General features: G+C 45.1%; 1 protein-coding gene across 1 annotated transcript; it reads right to left on the bottom strand.

Moving 5' to 3' along the window:
- Window positions 1–777: 777 nt before the first annotated feature.
- LOC138369497 (uncharacterized) lies at window positions 778–11,231 on the bottom strand. Its single transcript, XM_069332755.1, has 2 exons — window positions 10,668–11,231; window positions 778–969 (listed from the first exon to the last, which is right to left on the bottom strand). Exons 1-2 carry the CDS (start codon window positions 11,229–11,231, stop codon window positions 778–780), a joined length of 756 nt encoding a protein of 251 aa, XP_069188856.1.
- Between the last annotated feature and the right edge of the window lie 280 nt (window positions 11,232–11,511).

The following is an 11,511-nucleotide window of genomic DNA, read 5'->3' as shown; positions in this document are numbered from 1 at the left end:
GGTGTTGTACCACACAGAACCAGGACCACACACTACATGATGCTGTACCACACAGAACCAGGACCACACACTGCATTCTGCTGTACCACACAGCACCAGGACCACACACTACATGGTGCTGTACCACACAGAACCAGGACCACACACTACATGGTGTTGTACCACACAGAACCAGGACCACACACTACATGGTGCTGTACCACACAGAACCAGGACCACAGACTACATGGTGCTGTACCACACAGAACCAGGACCACACACTACATGGTGCTGTACCACACAGAACCAGGACCACACACTACATGGTGTTGTACCACACAGAACCAGGACCACACACTACATGATGCTGTACCACACAGAACCAGGACCACACACTACATGGTGTTGTACCACACAGAACCAGCTTCATGAACACACTATACACTGCTCTACCACAGAGACCAGTAGGAGGGGAAGAACGACCTAGACCTAACTCCGCAGTAGTCTGTGATAGGTAAGTACCGATGGGTAAGTACTTCACCCGGCTGCCACAAACTACTGGCGTCACTTTCCACAGCAACACTACTCGAACTGGCCCGACTTTACCACTTCACATCCCACGCGGTGTTTACCGCTCCGCCAGGATCGGGACTGCAAGTCGATGAAAGCGCCAGAACCTCAGACTAAATTCTGGAGGTGCCGATATTGTTCACTCGTCCCCGCGATTTACTTTCAGAGGAAGATAATTCTCCCACACCTCCAGCTGTAGCAGGAAATGTGACTAGACTCGTCACACAGTCACGTCCCCGACACGCCACTAAATCTTGCCACCTCACATAATTCCTCTCTTTGAATTTGTTGCACAGTTCGTCTGTTTCTTGGTAAGTCAATTAGGCTCTTTTTCTTAGCTTTAGTTTCCTCTCTGAAGTCATTACCAATGTGGAGATGAGAGCAAAGTCCTAGCATCACCTTCCCTGAATCACAGTTGCTCTGCAACAAGACCAGGAGGAGCGGCATGTACACCTAGGAATTAGAACCGTGCGCTCTCCTCCCACGGGTTGCATGTTGTTCATGCCCGCACACAGGACATGTACAGTGAGGCTCTGGGCGCCTCACATGCTCTAACTACCGATTGCTCACTCATTACGAAAGTTCCTTCACGTGCGACGGGTTGTGGACTGGTGCCACGTCGCTCGTTTTCACATGTGTCCTTGACTCAGACTTGGACACCAAGGACAGAACACACACCACACAATTTAAGACAAATCTGAAACAGCAAATCATGCCTTGTTCGTCCTTGGCCGAAACTGCTTCATATTAAGACACAAAATCATTGTCCTTCATTCGCGTATTTAATTACAATTATTACCATAAATTATCATGACATCATTAATTACCATGTGTTACGGACCCGAGTCCAGCGTCGGAGCACGGAGCAGTGACAACAACGCCATCTGTGAGTCAGCTCCCGAAGCCCCCTCCAAATGGACGACGCCAGATGATTGATTGATAAAGATTAAGCCACCCAAGAGGTGGCACGGGCATGAATAGCCCGTAAGTGGTACAATTTTTTTTTTCTCAGTATTCTGAGGTTGCATTTAACCATCAAGCTGTTATCGCGGGGGAGGATACTGCTTCACAGTCTTTATGAGGGTGTCCAGCTGCTGGACACCTTTGTTGACCAGGAGAGTGGCTGTGTTGATGGCTTCAGGGTGGCCACTGCATGATTCAGGAACTCTTAAAGCTCTTCTAAGGACATTGGTTGCTTCACATTCCAGAAGATAGTGAAGTAATGGCTTTTCTGTGACAGTTTGGCAGAAGATGCACTCTCTCTGTCGGGGTTCACCAATCTCCCAGTTGCATCTGTAACCTAGACGTAGTCTATATAGCCTAACTGCTATTTCCCTGTGGATTCCTTTTGGGATATTTAACCTTTCTAATTTGATTGCCTGAAGATACCATGTTGCAGATGGCGAACCTTCAGCTATTCTCTGGTGCAGGTAGGCTTTGTTGAGATGTGAGAGTTTTTTGGTGATGATGTTTTTTATGTTCTCTAGGCTGGGTTGAATTGTTTTATGTATCACTGGATGACGAGTTGCCAATTTAGCAATTTCATCAGCACGGGCATGAATCAGTATCAGTATATAAACCAGTATCAATAGATGATACTGGAGATCTGTGGAGGTGCGACTGCGTGACGGGAGATGTCTCCCGTGTCGCAGAGTCCGCGAGCGCAGTATAATCTATTGATACCAGTATCAATAGATGATACTGGAGATCTGTGGAGGTGCGACTGCACCCTGCGTGACGGGAGATGTCTCCCGTCGTGATGAGGAAATAGATGCAGGCAATAAATAGGCAAGAGAGAGAGGTGAGGAGCATAGTAAGGTGTAGTAGAGGGAATAGTAGTAGGAATAAGAACTGCAGAGGGCCTATTGGTCCATACGAGGCAGCTCCTATTTTAAACCACCGAATGAGGAGATAGTAAGAACATAAGAACAAAGGTAACTGCAGAAGGCCTATTGGCCCATACGAGGCAGCTCCTATCTATAACCACCCAATCCCACTCATACATGTCCAACCCATGCTTGAAACAATCGAGAGACCCCCATCTCCACCACGTTATGCGGCAATTGGTTCCACAAATCAACAACCCTGTTACTGAACCAGTATTTACCCAAGTCTTTCCTAAATCTAAACTTATCCAATTTATACCCATTGTTTCGTGTTCTGTCCTGTGTTGATATTTTTAATACCCTATTAATATCCACCTGTTATGTCCATTCATCCACTTGTAAACCTCTATCATGTCACCCCTAACTCTTCGCCTTTTCAGTGAATGCAACTTAAGCTTTGTGGTGGCGCTTAGACGGCAACGCCATCTATGGAATGGAGAGGTGGACGTCTGTGTCTAAGCTTGTAAGTGAGGTTCCCTAGAGCGTCCCAGTATTAATGACGTATCTGATTGCAGAGTCGACCTGGGACTGCTGTATTGGACGATGGATCAGTCTACCCAAGGCAGCCAAGGTCTCTTCACCAGTCTGCTTTGAAGAAGCTGTGAGTCACCCCCGGACGAACTCTGTTGAGAGTGTAATAGCCTGCCTGAGGCGTGACGGTGTCGGGAATCGCCTTATCCGGGGCTGGCTGGTGGAAGAGACTAGCCACTGTGGTGCTTAGTGAGGAGAGTGATCAGCGAGTCACACGAGGCTCCTGCTTAGGGCTTGCAACCCTAGTATAGGTCGTGGAGTGGCCTACACAGCGGAGCTGATTAGTACCTGCCAGCTACGGGCTGGATTGTGGTTGAAGGCCTCCACGACGAAGCACCCAGTGGGACGGTGATTTGGCTGGCCTGTGGCCAGGGTAGATTCGTCATAGAATCATAGTGGATTCATCGTGGGCCACGGAAGAAGGAACTAGGGCTACCCAGAGTGAGCACCGTGGAGCATCCAGTGTCTTCGGAGGAATACAAACCTGTATATAATAGTGTAGTTATAATCCCCGCGTGTGACTGTTATATATTTAATTATGGTGGTGGTGAATATATATATATATATATATATATATATATATATATATATATATATATATATATATATATATATATATATATATATATATATATATATATATATATATATATATGTTTCATTGAATATGACCGCATATTCTGTATTTATTATTTTCTGGTTTAGGGCTTCTATCCCTCCAAAACTCATTTTCGTACTTTTAAGGTGAAGAAAAGAAGTGATTTACTATAGAGTGTATTACACTTATTTGTATAATTTGCACGACGTTTCGAACCTCCATGGTTCATTCTCAAGTGAACAGATCTTACAATACTAGTTGATTTTATACCCGCATTAGGTCAGGTGATAATACAATGAAGGTGAAAAACATGGGGGGATACATAAGGGATAAACATAGGGGCTGCAGAAGGCTGTATGTGGTGTATGGACTCCAAACTGTGTATGGAGTCAGCCTCCACCACATCACTTCCTAATCTATTCCATTTATTAACTACTCTGATAATGAAAAAGTTCTTTCTACTGTCTCTGTAGCTCAATTGGGTTCTCAGTTTCCACCTGTGTCTCTTTGTGACAGTACCACCCGCGTTAAATAATCTGTCCTTATCTAACCTATCAATTCCTCTGAGAATTTTGAATGTGGTGATCATGTCTCCCCAAACTCTTCTGTCTTCCTCTTCCTCTTCCTGTTGAACTCTTCTGAATTGCACGTGAGGTGTAATTCACGCAGCCTTTCTTCGTTACTCATGCTTCCTAATTCTGAGACTAGTCTGGTGGCTTACCTTTGAACCTTCTCCAGCTCGTTCTGTGCTTGACAAGGTATGGGCCGCATACTCCAGGACTGGTCTTACATATGTGGTACATAAAGTTCTAAATGATTCCTTACACAAGTTTCTAAACGCGGTTCTGATTCAGCATGATATCAACTCCTAGATCTTTCTCTCTGTCTGTTTTGTGGAAGACTTCGTCTTCCATTCGGTGCCCTGTGTCTGGCCTCCTCTTCCCTCCGCCTAGTTTCATTATCTTACATTTACTTGGGTTGAACTTTGGTAGCCATTTGTTGGACCATTCCTTCAACAAAGGTTTGTCTAGGTCATCTTGTACCCTCTAGCCTATCATCCTTGGTGTTAATCATCCTCATAATGTTTGCATCGTAAGCAAACATTGAGAGGAACGAGTCCATACCCTCAAGGAGATCATTTTACAAATATCAGAAACAGAAAATATCCAAGGAATGAACCCTATGGTACTCGTTCCTCTCTGGGACTTAGCTCACCCCGCACAGTGAATAATTATTTTCTGTTGCTTAGGGGCCATGGTACCCGAAAATCCGATGAAAAATGGAATATTTACGAAAAATTACGAAAAATACTACAACGTTCTGGCAACACTGTGGTCCAAACCGTTTAATGATATCTTGAAAAATAACGTAATTAGAGTCAAATTTCCCGCTGCAACTTTCGTGAATCTGGTCCTCGCGCCGTGAGTACGCCGCGGGGTATTGTATCTTACGTTGTAGATGTCTTATTTTTCGTAATAGCGTTGAAAATAACATGTTATGCATAAAATGAATATAAACTAACACATATGGCAACACTATTGTCTGACACGTGGGTGGTGCAGTCAGTGACTGTGTGTCTCTCATGGAGAGAGGATGTATGCTGACGCGCTCACACAATATCTCCCAGAACATGCTATTTTTGCTATTTGTACTGCAATATGACTTACCAAACGAACAAGAGAAAAGCATTGACAGCTAGATGCATGCGAGCTCTCCATACGAGCTGGCCGCAATGCGTAAATCACCAGTCACGAGTGACCGCAGGTTGAGTAAACTTGTCGAGCGCGCTACGCAACTCCAACTTTTACAACTAGATCTCGTTTCACAGCCTTTATTTATTATTCAATTTACATGAAACTTGCACATTATATGTAGAGTTTACGCCTCTATAAACGCATGTCATTATTCTTATCTACGTAGATTTATTGATTTTATAAATAATGATACACTTCATTTTGTTGCATACGTTTTTGGGAAACTTTTATAAATCTGTATTATTGCACTAAATACATCTGGGATAATGATGTGACATGCAAATCTTTATTAAATAGTAAGGTCATAGCTGAGTGTCGTATAAATGATTTTGGTTCACAATTGTAGGCTGTGAAATCAATTGAACATGGTTGAAAAATTCTTCTTTTTTTTTCTTTTTTTTTTCTCCGTCTCTATTTAGGCTGAGATGCTGAAACTTGGCCTAGGTGCAGCACCTTTCACATGTATCAGGATAATAAATTATGAATACCCTACAACAACTTTAATATTTCGGGGGAGATGCCCCCTTAGGTACTCTCTTGTCCAATGGAGTACCTTCCCTTTTACTCCAGACAGCATCTCTAGCTTATGCATTAGTCTTCTACAGGGTACTGTGTCGAAGGCTTTCTGACAATCTAGAAATATGCAGTCTGCCCACCCTTCTCTTCCTTGCCTGATTTCTGTCGCCGTGTCATAAAATTCAATTAATCCTGTAAGGCAAGATTTGCCCTCCCTGAACCTATGCTCATGTGTTACAAAGTTCTTTCACTCCACTAGCTTATTTTTCCACAATCTTCTCCAAACCTTCCATAGCATGCAAGTTTGGAACACTGGCTTGAAGTATGCCTCCTGTGTCACCATTGTTGTATATCGGGACTACGTTTGCCCCCTTTTAAAATGTTTGCCATATCTCTTGTTACCAGGGATTTCTTATATGCCATTGAGAGAGGTAGGCACAGTACTTCTGCTCCTTCTTTAGCATTACATGGGCCTATACACTTTGTCACATCCAACACAAGCAAATGTTTCCTTACCTTCCCACTGGTAATCTGAAACTCCTCTATTGGTGCCTGGTTAGATATTTCATCTCTTATCTCAGGAACTTCTCCTTGCTCTAATATGAAGACCTCCTGAAATTTCCTGATGAGTTTCTATAACACTTCTTTGTCGTTCGTAGTGATCCTTCCTGCTCCTATCCTCAGTTTTATTACCTGTTTCTTCATTGTTGTTCTTTTCCGTCCGGTGTTGCTGAGCAACATTTTAGGTCGAGTATTTGTCTTATTTGTCGTATCATTTTCGTACTGTCTTTCAGCCTCTTTTCACTCCCCGAGGGACGCATTGTGTCACACCATGGCTGAGGGTGTGGCTCCCTGAGGCTGGTGGAACCTTCAGTGAGGTGTGTCACACCATGGCTGAGGGTGTAACTCCCTGAGGCTGGTGGAACCTTCAGTGAGGTGTGTCACATCATGGCTGAGGGTGTGGCTTCCTAAGGCTGGTGGAACCTTCAGTGAGGTGTGACACACCATGGCTGACAGTGTGGCTCCCTGTGGCTGGTGGAACCTTCAGTAAGGTGTGTCACACCATGGCTGACAGTGTGGCTCCCTGAGGCTGGTGGAACCTTCAGTAAGGTGTGTCACACCATGGCTGAGGGTGTGGCTTCCTGAGGCTGGTGGTATGGCTTCTCTACCTTTTAACCTCCCCCATTTTTCTCTAAATTAAACCCCCCCCTCCCCTCGCCCTCCTTACCCTTCCCCCAACCAGTTGGGCAGGACGGTAGAGCGACAGTCTCGCTTCGTGCAGGTCGGCATTCAATCCCCGACCGTCCAAGTGGTCGGGTACGATTCCTTTCCCCCGTCCCATCCCAAATCCTTATGCTGACCCCTTCCCAGTGCTATAGTCATAATGGCTTGGTGCTTTCTCTTGATAGTTCCCTCAGTACCCTCCCATGGTTCTCTCTCTCAGTACCCTCCCATGGTTCTCTCCCTCAGTACCCTCCCATGGTTCTCTCCCTCAGTACCCTCCCATGGTTCTCTCCCTCAGTACCCTCCCATGGTTGTCTCTCTACCTCAGTACCCTCCCATGGTTCTCTCTCTCCCTCAGTACCCTCCCATGGTTCTCTCTCTCCCTCAGTACCCTCCCATGGTTCTCTCTCTCCCTTAGTACGCTCCCATGGTTCTCTCCCTCAGTACCCTCCCATGGTTCTCTCCCTCAGTACCCTCCCATGGTTGTCTCTCTCAGTACCCTCCCATGGTTCTCTCTCTCCCTCAGTACCCTCCCATGGTTCTCTCTCTCTCTCCTTCAGTACCCTCCCATGGTTCTCTCTCTCCCTCAGTACCCTCCCATGGTTCTCTCTCTCCCTCAGTACCCTCCCATGGTTCTCTCTCCCCCTCAGTACCCTCCCATGGTTCTCTCCCCCTGCTCACCTCTCATGGTCCGTCCTCCCACTAACAAAGCATCAAGGATCCCACACTTGGGAAGGAAGGTTCCATTAACTCAAACTTTATCAACAAGTGATTACATAAAGTTATAAGTTAGGGATTTATGGTTAACGATTCCAGCAAAGTTAATACACACTATTTCTGTTTTATGACACTTTACTTATGGTCAGAGTTTTGCTTTATCGTCTAACTTGTATATATCTTGGCCCTATTCATCTCTATGTTGGTACTTTCTAACGTGTCAGTACTTGGCCCTATTGGTCTCTATGTTGGTACTTTCTTATATGTCAGTACTTGGCCCTATTGGTCTCTATGTTGGTACTTTCTAACGTGTCAGTACTTGGCCCTATTGGTCTCTATGTTGGTACTTTCTTATATGTCAGTACTTGGCCCTATTGGTCTCTATGTTGGTACTTTCTAACGTGTCAGAACATGGCGTGAAAACTGTTGTAGAGAGAACAACAGCACGTGATTACTACCAGCAGTAACAGAGAACAACAGCACGTGATCACTACCCAGTAACAGAGAACAACACCACGTGATCACTACCCAGTAACAGAGAACAACAGCACGTGATCACTACCAGCAGTAACAGAGAACAACACCACGTGTTCACTACCAGCAGTAACAGAGAACAACAGCACGTGATCACTACCAGCAGTAACAGAGAACAACACCACGTGACCACTACCAGCAGTAACAGAGAACAACACCACGTGACCACTACCAGCAGTAACCGAGAACAACACCACGTGACCACTACCAGCAGTAACAGAGAACAACACCACGTGACCACTACCAGCAGTAACAGAGAACAGCACCACGTGACCACTACCAGCAGTAACAGAACAACACCACATGACCACTACCAGCAGTAACAGAGAACAACACCACATGACCACTACCAGCAGTAACAGAGAACAACACCACGTGATCACTACCCAGTAACAGAGAACAGCACCACGTGACCACTACCAGCAGTAACAGAGAACAACACCACGTGACCACTAGCAGCAGTAACAGAGAACAACACCACGTGACCACTACCAGCAGTAACAGAACAACAGCACGTGATCACTACCAGCAGTAACAGAGAACAACAGCACGTGTTCACTACCAGCAGTAACAGAGAACAACAGCACGTGACCACTACCCAGTAACAGAGAACAACAGCACGTGATCACTACCAGCAGTAACAGACAACAACACCACGTGACCACTACCCAGTAACAGAGAACAACAGCACGTGACCACTACCCAGTAACAGAACAACACCACGTGACCACTACCCAGTAACAGACAACAACACCACGTGATCACTACCCAGTAACAGACCGAAGTACAGTGTCATCGGATATTATCGGTGATATCAACTGACAATGAAGGGTTTAAGTGTTGTCTAAGTGATGGACAAACTTTACAGATCGTCTCCGCTAGTTTGTTGAAGGATTGGATTTATCGAGTTTATGTATTGTGGGTGAAACTCTCCCTTGAGTACCGTGCCAAGAGTCTACTTTGTTATGTTAGTGAGTAACTCCCCCATATCCAACCACGTGCAGTAGTCTTGGAGCTGAGAAGTGACCATCAACTATGCTGTCCTCCAGCCCGGCTATGCCACAGCCGGATGGTCATATCGTCCAACTGTTAGGGATATGTGCGTCGGGAGTGACGATGTCGAGGCCGCCTAGTTTAAGTACAAAGTCTGTACTGTTTTTATAGTATTGCCTTGTTTTGATCGAGGTGATTAACTGACCGATTAATTATACTTTATACTAATTAAACGATTATATTAATTAAGTATACACATGGAAGATACTGGAGGGCCAGGTCCCTAATCTACACAGTAAAATAACAACGTACTGGAGGGAATCTTGGGGAGTAGAAGAACTCCCAGAACCCCATCAACCAGGTATATCTCCTTGTTCACCCAATACAGGTGAGGGGGGGGGGGGGGTAGAACAATTGATGGGACCCCCAAGTGTCAAAACCTTGACCTGCGTAGGAACACTTGGAATACCTGTTGGGGTAAGAGAAGATTAACGTATACCCTATAATTAGTGTCTCTGTGACTGACTGTGTGTGTGTTCGATCATTTATGATTATAGTTTCACTGACAAGAATTCTTAGTTCATTTACGATTATAGTCTCAGGGATGTGCTACTGAATCACTTATGGTTATTGTATTAGTGACATGTGTGATTAATTTCTGTGATATATTCCTGTGTGCCGTAATGTCTCATTGATTATGTTGTTGTGCATTTCATGTTTGATGTGTATTGCCTGATTTTTCTGTTGCAACTCCAATCAATGTCCTTTTGATTACTGTAAGTGTTGTATGAAATTAGTGTCAGAGTGTTCACAAGTGTTCATTTAGTTCACACTGGCCCGAGCAAGTGGGTGGACTCAATGTCTCCTCACACTAGCGCTGTGGGAATGATTCCTACTGTGAAAGGTCTGAATAGTTTCTGTCGTGACACTCTTGATCAGCATAAACTCCCTTTGCACTAGTTTTACTGAATAAACTAATTATTAGTAACAAAGCCTATGTGTAAACATTTCCCTAAGTACTGTCCCCGAACTTATTCTGCTTAATTATTGGGAACCAGCTCCGGATATGGAGGCCTTATACCCTACTAACACTAAATAACATATATTTTGTGTGAAACTCCTTGTAGTCATTTCTCTAGAATTGTGTTAAGGCACAGGAGCACTAAAATACAGTGAATTTCGGTGGTTGCTCTTGCTTATAGTTTCTCTCAATTGATAGCATGCAGATTGAACGCCATTGGGTATGGTGTTTTTTCCCTCATGTAGGCCATCTCATCGAACTCCAATGACAGCACAGTCATGTCAACTCGCAGCAAGACTCAGACTAAGAAAAAACAGAAGAGCCAGAAACCTTCACTAACTCACCAGCCCTATAATTGGTATAGCAGCCCTCCGAGACAGCTCTATAACTGGTATAGCAGCCCTCTGAGACAGCTCTATAACTGGTATAGCAGCCCTCCGAGACAGCTCTATAACTGGTATAGCAGCCCTCCGAGACAGCTCTATAACTGGTATAGCAGCCCTCCGAGACAGCTCTATAACTGGTATAGCAGCCCTCCGAGACAGCTCTATAACTGGTATAGCAGCCCTCTGAGACAGCTCTATAACTGGTATAGCAGCCCTCCGAGACAGCTCTATAACTGGTATAGCAGCCCTCCGAGACAGCTCTATAACTGGTATAGCAGCCCTCCGAGACAGCTCTATAACTGGTATAGCAGCCCTCCGAGACAGCTCTATAACTGGTATAGCAGCCCTCTGAGACAGCTCTATAACTGGTATAGCAGCCCTCCGAGACAGCTCTATAACTGGTATAGCAGCCCTCCGAGACAGTTCTATAACTGGTATAGCAGCCCTCCAAGACAGCTCTATAACTGGTATAGCAGCCCTCCGAGACAGTTCTATAACTGGTATAGCAGCCCTCTGAGACATGCTCCCCCCAAAATAAATCCACCCATCTACAGGTATCCAGTATCTGCTGTTGGTACTGGTAATGGCTCCAATAAGCCTCTACTTACGAGCTATTCCTGCGCGTGCTACCTTTTGGGTGGCTTAATCTTTATCATTAAATACTGTCTCCATTACGGGTTATTCCGGTCCGTGCCATCTTTTGGGTTGCTTAATCTTTATCAATCTACGGTCTCCAAGTTTTAGTCCCGCTCCTGTGCCAGGTAAGTCCACTACGAGCTCACCATAGCCCATGCTACTTTCG

The sequence above is a fragment of the Procambarus clarkii genome, chromosome 28 (genome assembly GCF_040958095.1).
Source record: "Procambarus clarkii isolate CNS0578487 chromosome 28, FALCON_Pclarkii_2.0, whole genome shotgun sequence".
Classification (NCBI taxonomy): Eukaryota; Metazoa; Arthropoda; class Malacostraca; order Decapoda; family Cambaridae; genus Procambarus; species Procambarus clarkii.
The sequence above is the reverse complement of the archived record's forward strand: the minus strand, read 5'-3'. Positions and strand labels throughout refer to the sequence as shown.

What these genes read in the sequence shown, in the direction of transcription:
- LOC138369497 (XM_069332755.1), bottom strand. Translation starts at nt 11,231, where the DNA reads ATGTCTCAGAGGGCTGCTATACCAGTTATAGAACTGTCTCGGAGGGCT. An exon ending in CTATACCAATTATAGGGCTG is followed by an intron (nt 970 to 10,667) that starts GTGAGTTAGTGA and finishes GTCTTGTTGCAG; the next exon opens with AGCAACTGTGATTCAGGGAA.